Source organism: Suillus paluster (genome assembly GCF_016628075.1).
Source record: "Suillus paluster strain FC165 chromosome Unknown EDB91scaffold_21, whole genome shotgun sequence".
In the NCBI taxonomy this organism is placed as follows: domain Eukaryota; kingdom Fungi; phylum Basidiomycota; class Agaricomycetes; order Boletales; family Suillaceae; genus Suillus; species Suillus paluster.
In genome coordinates this window covers 539,572-553,417 of record NW_024537581.1, presented here as the reverse complement: position 1 = coordinate 553,417, position 13,846 = coordinate 539,572, and the positions used below count along the sequence as shown (strand labels likewise).

The 13,846-nt window shown below is 49.0% G+C and overlaps 4 protein-coding genes across 4 annotated transcripts; 3 read left to right on the top strand and 1 right to left on the bottom strand.

Annotated features, from left to right (window-relative positions):
* The first annotated feature begins 2,907 nt into the window (after nt 1–2,907).
* EDB91DRAFT_1129048 (AOX, alternative oxidase mitochondrial precursor) lies at nt 2,908–4,536 on the top strand. Its single transcript, XM_041318556.1, has 9 exons — nt 2,908–3,177; nt 3,237–3,364; nt 3,416–3,480; nt 3,528–3,645; nt 3,700–3,783; nt 3,832–3,896; nt 3,953–4,035; nt 4,088–4,163; nt 4,213–4,536. The coding sequence occupies exons 1-9, from the start codon at nt 2,964–2,966 to the stop codon at nt 4,502–4,504; spliced, it is 1,125 nt and encodes a 374-aa protein (XP_041178037.1). The 5' UTR covers nt 2,908–2,963; the 3' UTR covers nt 4,505–4,536.
* Nucleotides 4,537–5,059: 523 nt separating this feature from the next.
* EDB91DRAFT_1279626 (uncharacterized protein) lies at nt 5,060–8,646 on the top strand. Its single transcript, XM_041324706.1, has 8 exons — nt 5,060–5,632; nt 5,735–5,924; nt 5,985–6,142; nt 6,189–6,442; nt 6,495–6,849; nt 6,902–7,483; nt 7,541–7,857; nt 7,917–8,646. The coding sequence occupies exons 1-8, from the start codon at nt 5,135–5,137 to the stop codon at nt 8,371–8,373; spliced, it is 2,811 nt and encodes a 936-aa protein (XP_041178036.1). The 5' UTR covers nt 5,060–5,134; the 3' UTR covers nt 8,374–8,646.
* Nucleotides 8,443–9,892, bottom strand: EDB91DRAFT_310539 (uncharacterized protein). Its single transcript, XM_041326813.1, has 6 exons — nt 9,389–9,892; nt 9,218–9,334; nt 9,047–9,169; nt 8,938–8,992; nt 8,782–8,887; nt 8,443–8,734 (listed from the first exon to the last, which is right to left on the bottom strand). Exons 1-6 carry the CDS (start codon nt 9,812–9,814, stop codon nt 8,512–8,514), a joined length of 1,050 nt encoding a protein of 349 aa, XP_041178035.1. The 5' UTR covers nt 9,815–9,892; the 3' UTR covers nt 8,443–8,511.
* A 50-nt stretch (nt 9,893–9,942) lies between these two features.
* On the top strand, nt 9,943–10,629 carry EDB91DRAFT_310383 (uncharacterized protein). The gene is made up of 4 exons (XM_041326811.1): nt 9,943–10,008; nt 10,076–10,372; nt 10,428–10,501; nt 10,550–10,629. Exons 2-4 carry the CDS (start codon nt 10,095–10,097, stop codon nt 10,567–10,569), a joined length of 372 nt encoding a protein of 123 aa, XP_041178034.1. The 5' UTR covers nt 9,943–10,008; nt 10,076–10,094; the 3' UTR covers nt 10,570–10,629.
* Nucleotides 10,630–13,846: the final 3,217 nt, after the last annotated feature.

Here is a 13,846-nt window from a genome sequence, read left to right as displayed (position 1 = left end):
GTACCTCCTCAGCCCCGTGTAAATCAGACTGGGCGCTTGAAGGTGCGGATTGTCTATCTCTTCTGAGACCAAGGTGAAGGGTGGATTGTGCGCGTGCCTGTCGGCGAGTAAGTCTGGCAGGGCCGATGCTACCCGAAATTTGAGGAGAGAGAGCGATTGTCGCGGAATGATTTCCATCATCTTCGGGACGAAGACTGGATGGCTGAGAATAATTGGAATAAGAGTCGTTGGGCTGGACTTGCCCATACGATGTAGAAGGAGAAGTATAATCTCCGTGATCTGGAGGACGATCCACCGCGGAATAAATGGAGGAAAGTTGACTAGAACTCGTAGAAGAGTTTGAAGCAGACCTCTGCCCAGATAACCAAGCAGAAGACGCGTTTACGGTGTGATTATCATCCTCGTGTGAGCGTGTGCCAGGTGTGCTAGTGGATGAGTAGACGAGTGAATTACTGTACTGCGCTACGTTTTCCATCGATGGCTAAGCACACATCTGCTAGAAAAAAAACCAAGCCGTTGTGAGTGAAAAGGAAAGAAGATTGGGTCGAAGGTGAAGGAGTAGCCTTTTTATGTAGCCGGTAAGAAAAGTAGAAAATTGAACCGGCAAGGAGATTTGGATCAGCCCTTGGGGACTTGGATCGAAGCCACAAGGAATTGAACTGGCATGGGCCTGACCAACGCCTGTCAGCCCTTGATTCCTTTTTCGAACCCCTTTGGTAGCCTTGTGTTTCCTTATGTTTCTGTCAGCTGCTTCGTTTGTTACACTCCGTATCTTTCAAAACACGTTGAAATCGTCCACAATGCCCAAACTTGGTTCACAATATCATTAGACCATGTCCTTATGGATTCATCCGGGAGGCAACCACGCCTCCGCCTCTTGTTCTGCATCATTATTTACAAACGTTATTTCAACGTCAGTACCTCCAAGCTTCTCGTTCTTTGGTATTGCGGCAGGCTTACGATCTCATGACGTCGCTCACTATAATAGGTGTCCGCTCTCATGTCTATTGAAATCACTGTGACTACTTCTGGTTCCACATTGCGGCGGCTCCTCGAGATGAAATATGCCTTTTTGCGCACGATATACCCTGTGGGCTTAGTCTCAGATCCCACTACGTCTTTATACCTGTGCTTTCAATGGATGAACGCGTTTTCCTGCAGGCTTCTGCGCTAGCGATGCCTCATTGGTCCCCCCTTTTGTGCTCTCAGACCATGTTGTGCCCAAGTGCTTCTTTGCGTGAATTAATTATATGATTTACACACACAGGTCCAGATCTCCTTTATGTGACATTGTCACAGTGCGGTATCTTCGTGCTTCGTCATGGATACAACCAATAAAGTGAGTACATCCCTCCCGGTTCACTGCCGCTAACTCAAACAAAAAGCTTTAGATACTTTTGAAATGACCTGTCGCCGCCCTCGGAAATGAATCACCTCATGTTTTCTATCAAGGATGATCGTGGAATTGGAACCATATGGGGCCGCCATTTATCGATGGAGCGAGCTATCAGCATCTTCTGATGCGATCGTCTGGTGGCGGGTGTTCTAGACAGGGGTGATATTCCCTTGAGTTGCCCTTGACACTAGCCGCTGAACTCGCGGTAATGAAGTTTATCGTCGAATTCGATGTTTTTCCCGCACTCCCCTCGTCGCACTCTTGTCTACGTTCAATGACAAGGAAGCAATCCCCAGCGGCTTTCTCCCGCTCGACCAAGCCCAGATGCGGATCCCAGTCGCGCCATTGTCTTCTTGCACCCTGTGCTCTGTGCACGCTGCAGATTTAAATCACGTTGGATCTTCCATCTTCTTCATTAATGCCATTCGCGTTACTCGTAATTCCAGAATGGGGTATTTTCATGTTCGGTACATCTAAACTGTCCACAGCACTTTGCATTCTAGGCAAGATATGTCCCACAGTGGAGTCCTGATTGCCAGTATAGCGGATCATGATGCTGGGGTCTTCTTGTTGCCTGTCTTATGGTCAAAATCGGACAAACATGTCAAAGAAGTTTCTGCAGTGCCCTTTGAAAGCAATGTAGACTCATTCTCGCATGGTCTAGTTGTTGCCTTTCCATAGTAAAATAAGGGCAAGCCAGATACCGTACAGGCACACAAAATAACTCTGGCGCCTCTCTAAGCTCCATTGGACACGGGTATGCTTCCACTGATCAATGAAACTTCCATTTTGATGCGCATGTTTGTGACAAAATTCCGGTTCAAAATATGTGCGTGCATCAAATGTTTTCTCCTCGTGTTTCTGCACGTTTCCGGACCACGACAGGAGCTGTGGTCGGTGGGATAAATCTTATAACTAAGTGGAGAGTCTGGACTTGATGATGAAGCCCTTGAGCGTCAAGCCCCATCGGTCTGACAAACATACCAAAAAGCTGTGTGCCTCTATTAATATTCTCCGACGCCGGTGGTCTTATGAGATTCCGCCTGTGGTCATGCACAGTGATGGGCGCCGAGCTAGGGTGCCTGCAGGCAGGGTGGCTCAGTAAGCTTTGGTGTGCATTCTATTTAACGGATTCAATTTAAATTTCGGCCCTCTGCTTAGAGTCCCTATCTGATTGCTCTAGTCAAGGTTTGGCGTTGCGGTTTGTGGCCTCCGCCCTTGTTCTTGAGCACATGCCGTATCTGGTGTGCTGACGTAAGAACAGGCACCGTTTTTTGCACTATATTACAACCTCCATGATCGATGATCGTTCATAGTAAAGTACTGGACAATAATTCCTCAGTAGTTACTTTCAAGTGCGAAGTTTCGAAAGCTGAGTAGGACACGGAACAGAGGAGAACGGCATCGTGATCTAATTGTTCATTTTTTGAAAGTTGGCCCACGGCTCGCCTCGGATGCGAGTCGGAGCCATACGGGAAGTCAACTAACATAAAGACCGGCTTGCGCGCTCGTACGATGACTGTACAATATCGTTCTTGTTCTTAAACGATCTGACGCTCTACCATCTATGTCAAGCATGTTTAGGAGTGCCCTTATTTTCGCTGGCCCTGTCTCTGTTTGCCGCGTTGGAATCCTTCGCGCTGGATCTAGCCGAGCCCCTGAATTAGGCACTACGTTCGCCAGACGCGCGCTCATTCATACCGGTCAGCCAAACAACAACTCATTGATAGGGAAACGAATCAATGAAGAGTCGACTACTGGAACGGAGGGTTTCCATCTCAGTGAGGCTGATCTATCCACTGATGTTTCGCATGATTTACGCACCACAATGTCTTCGCAGAGGATTCAGTCGCATCTAAGCAGGGTCTAACCACTCCTGATGCGGTTAGGACGTTGCCTACTATCGTCCGAGGCGATTGGGTACTGTTCCACCCTGTGTACTCTCAGGAAGAAATCAAGGCTGTCGAGGTACTCGTGCACTTCCTCCCTGACCACGGTGTATTGAATGCAAGTTGGTAGGTGCTCCAAAGGGAAGCGAAGACTATATCAGACAAAATTGCATGCAACCTTGTCAAGCTCACGAGGTGAGACAGTTTTTTTAGTACCGTGAAAGTACTCATGTACATTTCAGATGGGGATTTGACCTAGTGTCTGGTTACAAGCACAAGCCAATCCCCGCTGATAGCAAGATGTCGCTCGAAGAACTTAGGAAGGGCGGATATATCTTGGACGAGAAGGCGTGGTTGAGTGTGAGCATATTCATCTTTAAGTGTTATTTCCGTTGTTTCATTACCGCTATTTAGCGCATTCTTTTCTTGGAGACAGTTGCTGGAGTGCCGGGAATGGTCGCGGCTACGCTCCGTCACCTCACCAGCTTGCGTCTGATGGTCAGCCAGGCTTCTCTTCTGACGATCACATCCCTAATTGTTTGATAGCGCCGAGACTCTGGTTGGATACATACTTTGCTGGAGGAAGCCGAAAATGAAAGAATGCATCTAATGTGATTGGAATATGTTCGCGAAGCTGAACACAAACTAAGGCAAAATCATTTTATAGGACATTTATGACCTTGCGAAAACCTTCGTTATTTTTCCGAGCCATGGTTTTAGGGGCGCAGGGCGTGTTCTATAACTTATTTTGTGGGTGATATGGGATCCCGATCTCTAAATCATTACTGACTCTTACTGTCAGTCCTATCCTACATAATATCGCCGCGCACATGTCACCGATTTGTTGCGCACTTGGAGGAAGAGGCCGTCTTGACTTAGTAAGGACTGCTTTATCCTGTCTTCGTGCAGAAATGCTCACCAACTCAGTACTCGATGCATCCAGGAAATGGAATCAGGACGTCTACCTGAATGGAACAATATGCCCGCCCCGGAAATTGCAAAAGACTATTGGCGTCTAGAACCTGACGCCAAACTACTTGATGTCATTTACGCTGTGCGGTCTGATGAGTCCACGCATCGTTTCGTGAACCACAGTCTTGCCAACCTGAACCCCGAGACTGACGTAAACCCTTTTGCTCTCCGGGAACCAGACATGCTTGTCAAAGGGCGCAAGCTTGGGTACGTAAATTATACAACTTCTTATTGCCCTCTCATCTGATGTTGAACAGATTCTCGAGGGAGGAAGCCGAAAAGTACGTGCAGGAGTCGCACCAGCTGCTTGAGCACGGGAAAGCCGACTCAAAATAGCCGGCTTGTGGCAGTCTCGGACCACGCCGCGGACCGTCATCCGTTAAAATGTTAGACCCCCACTCGATGTTACATCTTCTTACATACCTCAGTTAATTTACATAATGTTAATAGCGTTCATAGACTTTCAGAGAAAATCAAACCCTAAAATGAGGTTAGGGTTTGATGACGTCATCCATATTCGCAGGACGATTGGGTCTAGCGAGTTCTAGTCAGCCGCTCAACGCCCAGCACCCGACCCCCTTGGTTCATGGCCTCGTCGCAGTCTCATCAAAGTGAACTGCTCTCGCGTGGCGTCGCATTGACACGTCCTGACGAGACCCTCGCCAGTCATGATCATTCAAGACGCCGGATTTTCATAGGCCCCATGCCAGAGAAAGTAGTCTCCAATACAGACATAGATTTGGCCAACAGGAAGGTTACACACCAAATTTTAAGCTGGCTGCATTCAAGCACCGGAGAACGTGATGAGGACGACGAATCGTTCAACTCATTCCTGCACAGTCATGCATACCACAATTTCCTTCATCAAGGTGGGAGAATGGAAGACTGGGGACGGCAGGCCGAGACGGATGAACGACAAAATATATGGAACCGGTGGCAAGAAAGCGAATGGGGCGGAGCTCTGAGACATCGCAGAAAGGAAGCCGGTGCTACCACGCAACGTTGGGTAGGAGGAAGCTTCGAAGTTGGGAACGTTTTAGGTGTCAACATTCTCGACGACTCCCCAGCATCGCTTTCGCAGCCTGATCAAACCTGTCCAAACGATCAAACTGATGGCCCCTCCACAGCTGAGCCCCCTTCTGTGGTTGACGGCCCGTCGTTTTTCACGGCTAGGACAGCGTTCTCTCTCGGCGCAGTTCTGAACCCTGACACATCCCTATCCCCTTCCCCGAGTTCTGAGCCCTCTTCTAGCACGGGTATTCTCACTGCTGCTCCCAAGTGTCAGGGCTCCACTAATAGCATTAATGTTGCACCTCCGGAGGGCCCTCAGCGACCTACTATTTTGAATGGAAAGAAGTCCTCAGCAGATATAAACGTAAATAAACCAAGGACGTCATTCTTCATTGAGGGTCGTGTAACTACTCCAGCAGACTCTCCCACACGAGTTCGCTCGGACAAGGGGAAGGGGAAGGGGAAGAGTTTTGATCATGCAAACGAGGGGACTTCCTCGAGATTGCAGTTCACAGCTGAGAACGATATTCCTGCACCTCCCGCGGCTGTCCTTGCAAGAAGTGGGAGCGATGTGGATGAAACTAGCGCAGGAGTTACCTTGGATGAGACTCCCTCACGTGAACGATCTGATAAGCGAGGGGATATCATACTCAGGGGTCGGTATCTTCGGTTTTGCAACTCGGAGGCGCGTCCACTAAACATGATGTGGTTCTTAGATCGAATGTTCGTCAGAATCAGCCACACGAAATCAGAGTCATTGCCTTGCCACTTTGACGAAGTTCAGAATCGTATGACTCCCAATCTTAATTACGAGGACTGGGCTGAATTTCTGGTGGTCTGGCGAGGAGAGCGGCTTGAAATTTATGAAGATTATGTAAGTCTATCCTCAACCTGCTGAACTATGAAGTTCATCCCATCAGACCTTACCAGGAAAAGAGAACATCACTGGACATAAGCACCTCGCATTCATAATACCTCTCCGATCTCAACGCACATGTTCATCACTTTATTCTTTCACCGACTTCACTTTCTGTATCTTGTGTCGGCCCACACCGGTCCGTAATAATCAATCAAAAGCCCGACGTTTATTTCGCCGCGCGAACGAAGGGACAAATGTGTTCGTTTTCAAGGCAAAATGCCGTACGAGGGCTATGGACTGGTATTGGCAGCTATGGTGAGTATTACAGCGACTCAGGACACAGCTTTTGATCGAGTGTTCATTACAGGCGTCATCTGGGCGGCGAAATACCTGCTTCTATCGAGCTTAGGTGTCCGGCCATTGGTACACGCATTGATTTGGATGTTCCTGTCGCCCACGCAGTGAATATTGACAATGCATACCACATGTTCAGCCGTAGGAATATCATTGACATCGTCCGGAAGTCTCTGGGTTCATCTTGCAACTCCCATGAGGTTATATCTCGTGACTGGAAACACGTGGTAGAACGTGAAATTGCAGCAGGCACAACCCTCGAGTTAGCATGGAGCTTCGAGGCGAAGCTTGACTGGGTTTGGAAGGAGGAAGACGTGATGGGCCAGTCTAGACCGTGGGCCGTTTTATGCGGGTTGGCGATGCAACAGGTAAACACGATGGGAGACTCCTGACTCAAGATTCAGCTGACGTCCTAGTCAGGGAACCAAACCAGCGCACCTTGAGCTTCGACTTGGCCAACACTATCCGGCTACAATTCACCTACCCGATGGGACAAAGGTACACGAGCCTCCATGTGTAGAGGGGTATCTCGATCGCATTAAACCCAGCAGTCAGACTAAACAACATATTTACCTTACTTCGCATGACGGCCACCTTTTTGCCCTTTCGCCCTCAAATTCCCACCCTCCTGTCCCTCCGAACGTTCATTTATCTCGTGCCCTGTCAGCACGCGATGATGAAAGACTAGAATACACACGGGTTCTTCGTGAGGCCGAGGTCGCACGAGGAGCTGCTCAAATTGCAGCCGCGTTTGAAGTTTTCGACCTGCGGAATATCAGGGAGATCCGCAGGATAACCCATGGAAATATCGATCTTGATACTAGGACCCATGTCACGGCTAATGGAGCTGGTGGGTCTGTGGGAAGCCAAGACATCTCGACTAGGGACGAAGATGATATCGGTGGAGCCGAGGGTCTAGCACAGGCTCATGACAAGGATCAGCTCCGTGTCAGTCGCTGCTTCGAAATTGTCTTGGTATCTGGGCGCGTGATCCGATTCGAGGTACGAGTTTTTGGAGTAACTGGTTCTCACTTACTCCTTGTTTAATTTTCTCACTAGACGTACTCCTGCCAGACGAGTCAAGAATGGGTAGATCGACTACTCGCACTCGTCGGGTACTGGACACAGCGACATCGTGTTGATGCTCGGGATGAAATGGACATATCCTACTCTACACGCCATCGCCCCCCCATCACTCCCCGTGTTACTAAGCATGCGTTCTGTAATGAGAAGAAAAGCCCGACGACACCCATTGTGGATGCAGAATTTATGCCTGAGTTGAGCTCATTATATCATTGGTGCACGCTGGACAACTGCAGAAGCGTACTCAAGAGTGGCCGCGCATTCGCACGAAAGGGACTCCAGGGACAGTATAAGTCAGTGAGAATCGCCTCATAATGACAGGTCGCGTATTCATAACTTCCCATAATGGCAGGCTCGTGCACTTGTTTCTAGTTTCTGGACGTCTCCTCCAGTACCATGTCTCGCGCAATTCATTTCTCCGTCATAGGAGCAAGGAGATCAATCTAATGGATTCCTATGTTTGTTCAGGGTATCTGGCTGCCCTTACCTTGTGGCCAAGCGAGTACAACCCTGAAACTCCCAGTGTTGCTCGTCGTTACTTTGACGGGTTCGAAGCCGATGACCCAGAAGAGGATATGCTATTCGCTATCTGGTACCGCAAACGTAGGGACGGAGATGCGGACAGCGTGCCTTCCCTCTCAGCGAAGCACAAGGTTGTTGTCTTTAGGACAAGAAGTAGGGTTGAAAGGGATGCGTGGTGTTGGGCACTAGGGTGCGAAATCGAGAAGCTTGTTAGGGCAAACAAAGAGAGGGAGGCGAAACTGAGAGATGCGGGAGGGCTTGTGGAAATATCTGTTCTAGGAGACTGAAGATTTTTACATGACGGATATGATATTGCACTCTGCATCACGCAGTCGGAGGTCATGCTCCTCAGGAAAACCCTTTGATTAGGATCTTTGATCAGGGTAAACTATGTACAGATGCCAAGATTAGTCGCAGAGGTTAATTTACTCTATCACCTCTCCATCATCAGCGTCGCTATCATATTCGTCCCGCTGAGCTCTCCTTGCCGCAAGTTTGACCCGCTTTTCAAGACTACTGTCGGCAACCAGCATGGCCATAGTGAGCCTTTCACTGCAGCCTGCAGCAGGGCATGACTTCCCAGCAGGAGGGCATCTCGCCAGGTAATCCCGGATAGCATTTCCAGAGAAGGCGTGGCCACAAGTGGAGCTGCAAAAGTTAGGTGATAGGGAACAGTCCAGTATGAACGCACTTACGATTTCATTGGATTTTCTAGCATCGTCAAGGTGATGGGACATTTAAAGTCCTGTGTAACTCCTCCGATCTCTAGGTCGTCGTCGTCGTCGCTTTCATCTCCCTCCTCTAAAGACCTTTGTCAGAATTCGTGACACGCAAGATGAAAAAGCAACAACCCCGTGGTATAAAGTCATTGATGGGGGGTATGTTCACGCCAGGATTTTGGACTTCCTATTTAAAAGGGCGAGTTGAGGTCAAGGAGCCTTTAGTTAACGAACAACGTACAAAGATGCCTTGCTTGAACTGGACGTATTGATCGTTCGAGCCATACTTCTTTCGAGTAGTTCTATCGTTGAATTCGTTGATCCTCTTCTTTACCTCTTTATCGTAGAGGTCTATGGCACCCTCCTGCTCGAGGAGTCAATACTGCCATATGCTCCATTTGGGACTACTTACTACTGGCTCGCCACGCATAAGTTGCTGGTACATCCCGCTGAGAGACTTCTCATGTGATTGCATCTCGTAGTCGATGTCAATCAATTTTTTCATTATCTCATCGACCTCCGACAAAGCCTTTGAGCAGTTCAGGTGGTCAGAAAGCGTCCATAGTAGTCACTAGTGACTTGCCTCATTTGCGTGATCACCTTCCAAGACGTCTGCGAGGGAAGTAGCCACCTCTTTCGCGAGAGAGAATGAACCCTGATGGATCTGCTTCCGGATCATCTCCCAGTCCTGCGCAATGCCAGAGAGTTTTCCGCTTTCCTTCTTGTCTAGGGGCTGGTCATAAAAGTTCTCGATGTCAATGCGATCATCTTCGTCATCAACCACAACGCGAGGGGGATCGTTGTCAGACTCAGAGTCTCTGCGAGTTTTCTTTTGAGTTTTCTTTTCCTGCTTTACCCTGCGCCTAGGCTGTTCTTCCTCATCGTCTCCGCCTTCGACATCATCGTTGTTACCAGTCTGCTGAGATGGATTATCCTCCTCTATTCTGTCTTCAGAAGGTTCCCTGCGAGAACGTGTGCTCTTTCTCCTTGAAGAACTGGCCACCGGCATTTCTGGAGCTCTGATGGAACAATATGACGCGTGTCGCGACTCGCGAGTCTAATTGGGGGTTGAGGGCAGGCGTATACGCGGTGCAGTCCTGATTATGTCAGCGACCCAAAGCTTCTTCAGCCCGCAAACTGGTGTCGAAAACAAGTCGAAAATGCTGTCTGCACTGCGAGCCTGGAGTCGAATATCTCAGCCATGTAGGCTAGCTCAGCTTTCTGTGGCTCCTCTTGCTACAAGGTCTCTTCTCGAATCGCGTCTTTTCAGTTCATCACCTTCTTTGGCCATGACACTCAATCAGACGATGCGGCGGAAGCGTCCGCAGAAAGCCAAAGACCCCAAGTCACCGTTACTCGAGACCTGCCCTCAGAGAAAGGGTGTCTGCTCGCAGATTTTTATAATGAAACCCAAGAAACCCAACTCGGCGAAGCGGAAAGTCGCGCGTGTCAAGTTGACTACTGGGAAGACTGTCATGGCGTACATCCAGGGCGAGGGACATAACTTGCAGGAGCACAGTGTGGTGACAATCCGTGGTGGACGTGCTCAGGACTTGCCTGGTGTCCGGTGAGTCTCTCCTCCGGATACATATGATCGATGTGCACTTAAACTCTTATCCTAGTTATAAGGTCGTCCGTGGATCTTTAGACTTCGGAGGAGTAGTCAACCGTATGACTGCACGGAGTCGATACGGAGGTAAGCAACGGTGTTTGCTCAGGAGCTCGCTACTAACCGACGATCCAGCCAAAAAGCCCAAGAAATAATATACCTCACTAGTTATTTGGTTTCACTAGTTTGCCAACAGCAACCTAAACCTAGAATTCACAAATTGGCACAAGTCCTTACTCCAATCACTGAATCTAGAGCTCAGCAGCATCTGACTCTAATGAATGAGCATGGCGTTTATAAGTTGCTTCGCAAAACTAATCCATAAATTGTCTATAGCTCGTACGGTCGTACGCAACTTGGTAGATTCTAGAAGCAGCCTCACAGATTTCACTTGATAAAGTCAAAATTGAAGGCCTTCCAGTGACAATCACGCTCCTCGCCGGACGCCCGTGCAGTTTTCGTTGTTTGCCACTCTCGATGCCACGGAGCGAGCCATCGATCACCCGCCTCCTTGTATATGCAGGATATGCAAATCCAGAGAACTTGGACGTAGCCTGAGTCATAACCAAGCCGCGCTCTCAGCGCAATGAATCACGGCTTGGAGTATGACTGACAGGAAGTAATTTGAGTTCGGATGACTCGCGCGAGTGTGCTCATTCGAACCCATCTGAATATTGGCGTCAATTCTAGTCGCACGTATACACCATTGGGACACCGTCGATTTTTTTTTCGTCAGTGAGGTATCTAGTCTTGCTGAATGTCAGCACGACTGGGTGGCGCATCCATTCCTGCGAAGTCCTTTTGTTTCACATGTAGATTCCCTCAAACGTGTAGAACTTCTAGACAACCGTTAAGCTCTGCTTCTGTTTTCAGAAGCAAAAGCACAGTTTAACAACCGTCTACAACTCGACCACACATCTGGTAAGTGATAAATGTTGACCGTCCTCAGAGTTACCTGAGGCATGTGGTTCACACAGTGACACATGATATGATCACAAACTACTACGCGTCTAGTCTTGAAGTGAAGCCCCAACTCAGGTCTTCGATGTTGGCTAGTAAGTAGGAAGATACCAAGCTTCCCAGGAGTCTTGTCTCGAATATGGCATGTCTAGCAAAGCAAACTGCACTGATCGTCCCTTAGAGGCCAAAAAATGCGAAATGCAGCAGGAAACCCTACTTGGTATGTGATCTTTTTCGCGCTTTACTTGAACTGATCTCTGTGTTAGCGGCAGCGCGTGATAGCACTGATGTTACGCAACACCTTCTGATATCTTATTGCCAAAACTCACGGTGTGGCTCTGTACAAGCAGCGCAGTTGGCAGGTCCTCGCAATATTTATTTTTTGCTCGCTATCAATGTTTTTTATTCGGTTCGCATTCGAACCTCCCAAAAAATCGAACCTGACTGCTCCGAACCGTTCGCAAAGGGCCAGTTCGGGGTTCGTCAACTCTAATAGAACCGAGCCGCAGTAGCACTTCGTGACTAGCAATGAAATGAAACGGCAAGATATGTTGCGTGCTGACAGGATTACCAGACTGTCGAATTAATAATAATACTAATGCCAGCTGCCTTTGCCAGTACCATAATCATAGCCCCAACCGGTGGTCACGTGGAGATTCTCCATGTGTGTGCTTGAAGTACACATCCAGCTCGCGCCGTTTTACATATAAAGGACACGACTCGCAGATTGGATCGCCATTCTTTCTTCTCTGCGCTCATCCCCTTTTGCGCGTCCCTCAACGATTTTTGTCCATCCATGTACCTACCACCCTTTCTTAGCTATTTCCAGTGAGGCGGTCTAGATCTGCATTTTGGATCGAGTCACTTTCAAGGTTCGTTTTCTTTTGATCCCACCCATCTCCAGCCCCCTTCTCTCCTCTCACCTTCACTAGCCCATGGCTATTTGCTACTTTCCAATATTAGTTCGCATACACCTCCGGACGCTAACTAATATTGTTCTTTTTTTTTATCTATATCCTCTCAGACAACAAAAGCACCTCGCCTGCCTGGAACCCTACCAGCCTTCTCAGACTGCCCCCACCCGCCCCAACAACCCTGCCCCTGTCCCCGCCCTGCCCAATGGTCAATCCGGTTCTTGCATGCAGTTGAACTAGCGTCTTATCAATGCGTTAGCACCACCACCTCATTGTGAAACATCCCTCTATGGGCCCATCAATGGCCTTTTGGCGACCTACTTCCCTCTCGCCGATTACTTCATTACGGAGCTGCCGATGCGCCCGCCCACCCTGTACGGCGCGCAGGGACAGACAGAGGTGCAGCGGGATGATAAGATTCCAAATTTTGTCGTGTCGTCTTGCGGGAGCGATCTCCATAGCGATCTCCCCTTCTTGGTTCTTGAGGTCACCAGGGACTTCAAGGTCGATGAACTTCAGAGATCCAAATATTTTAATCAGATGGTCACGAAGCGTCGGTCGGCCCGCTTAGGAGGTCAGGGCAATCTTCCTAACTTTTGGCTAATGTACGCGCGCGGCGGCGGGGCAACAAGTTACGCGTGTGGATGCCAAAACCGATGCAGTCACGGTACTGCCATCTATGCCCGCCATATCTGACGACATGCTCAACTTGTTGCTCGATATCCGGGCTCATGTTTTGAAGTAAGTGAATCGCCAGTTCCAGATATATACATGTACTGACTAAGGTGGAAGAAGTAGGATGTAATTAGCAGTTCTTACTGCATCCAGCATCCGGGAACTCTTAAGTCCCTCGGTCATCCACTCCCTCTCCATTTTGACAGGCCGCGTCCCGAAGGCAGTGAGTTCATAATTGTCTGGAAAGGTTACCCATTATACGCCAGTGGCGCCGTTTTCCTGTAGCCAATTCTTGACCAGCAGATCTTCCCCATCTTCCGGCCATTCGTAAGTGTAACAAAATTGGGTAAAGAAGAAGACGCGAGGGCCGCGGCAACGGTCGAACGGCCAGGTGAGGCACGCATTCAACACGTCCGGCTTATTATCAGCTAGCTAGTTGTTGATCAGGAAGTGCAGGTGACTGTCTTTGAACTCGCTGTCATCGATACCAAGAGTCCTATTGACGACATGAGCCGCGGAAGGGGACATATGATATCCGCCGAAGTTAATTTCTGAGCATCATAACGTTAGAACTTAGAAACCGCAGATCACGCAGAACCGTTGCCCACTCAAGTCATCGAGTCTGCTAGCAGGAAGTCCGTTCATAAGTCCAAGATCATTGATTTCCTTCTGGGCTGCGTTAAGATGAAAGACGCGCAAGACAGGACGTGGACGAGCGTTTGAGATTAAGGGGGTAAACAAACAATAGGGCATGCGTGATGGATGGGTTAGCCCGCTTATCATGATGACTGACGATGACAGTCGGAGAGTATAGGGAGATCGTTAGGACGGTCGGAGAGTGTGCATAGGAGTCAGACGTGACGCGACAACTCTGTGGCTGTGT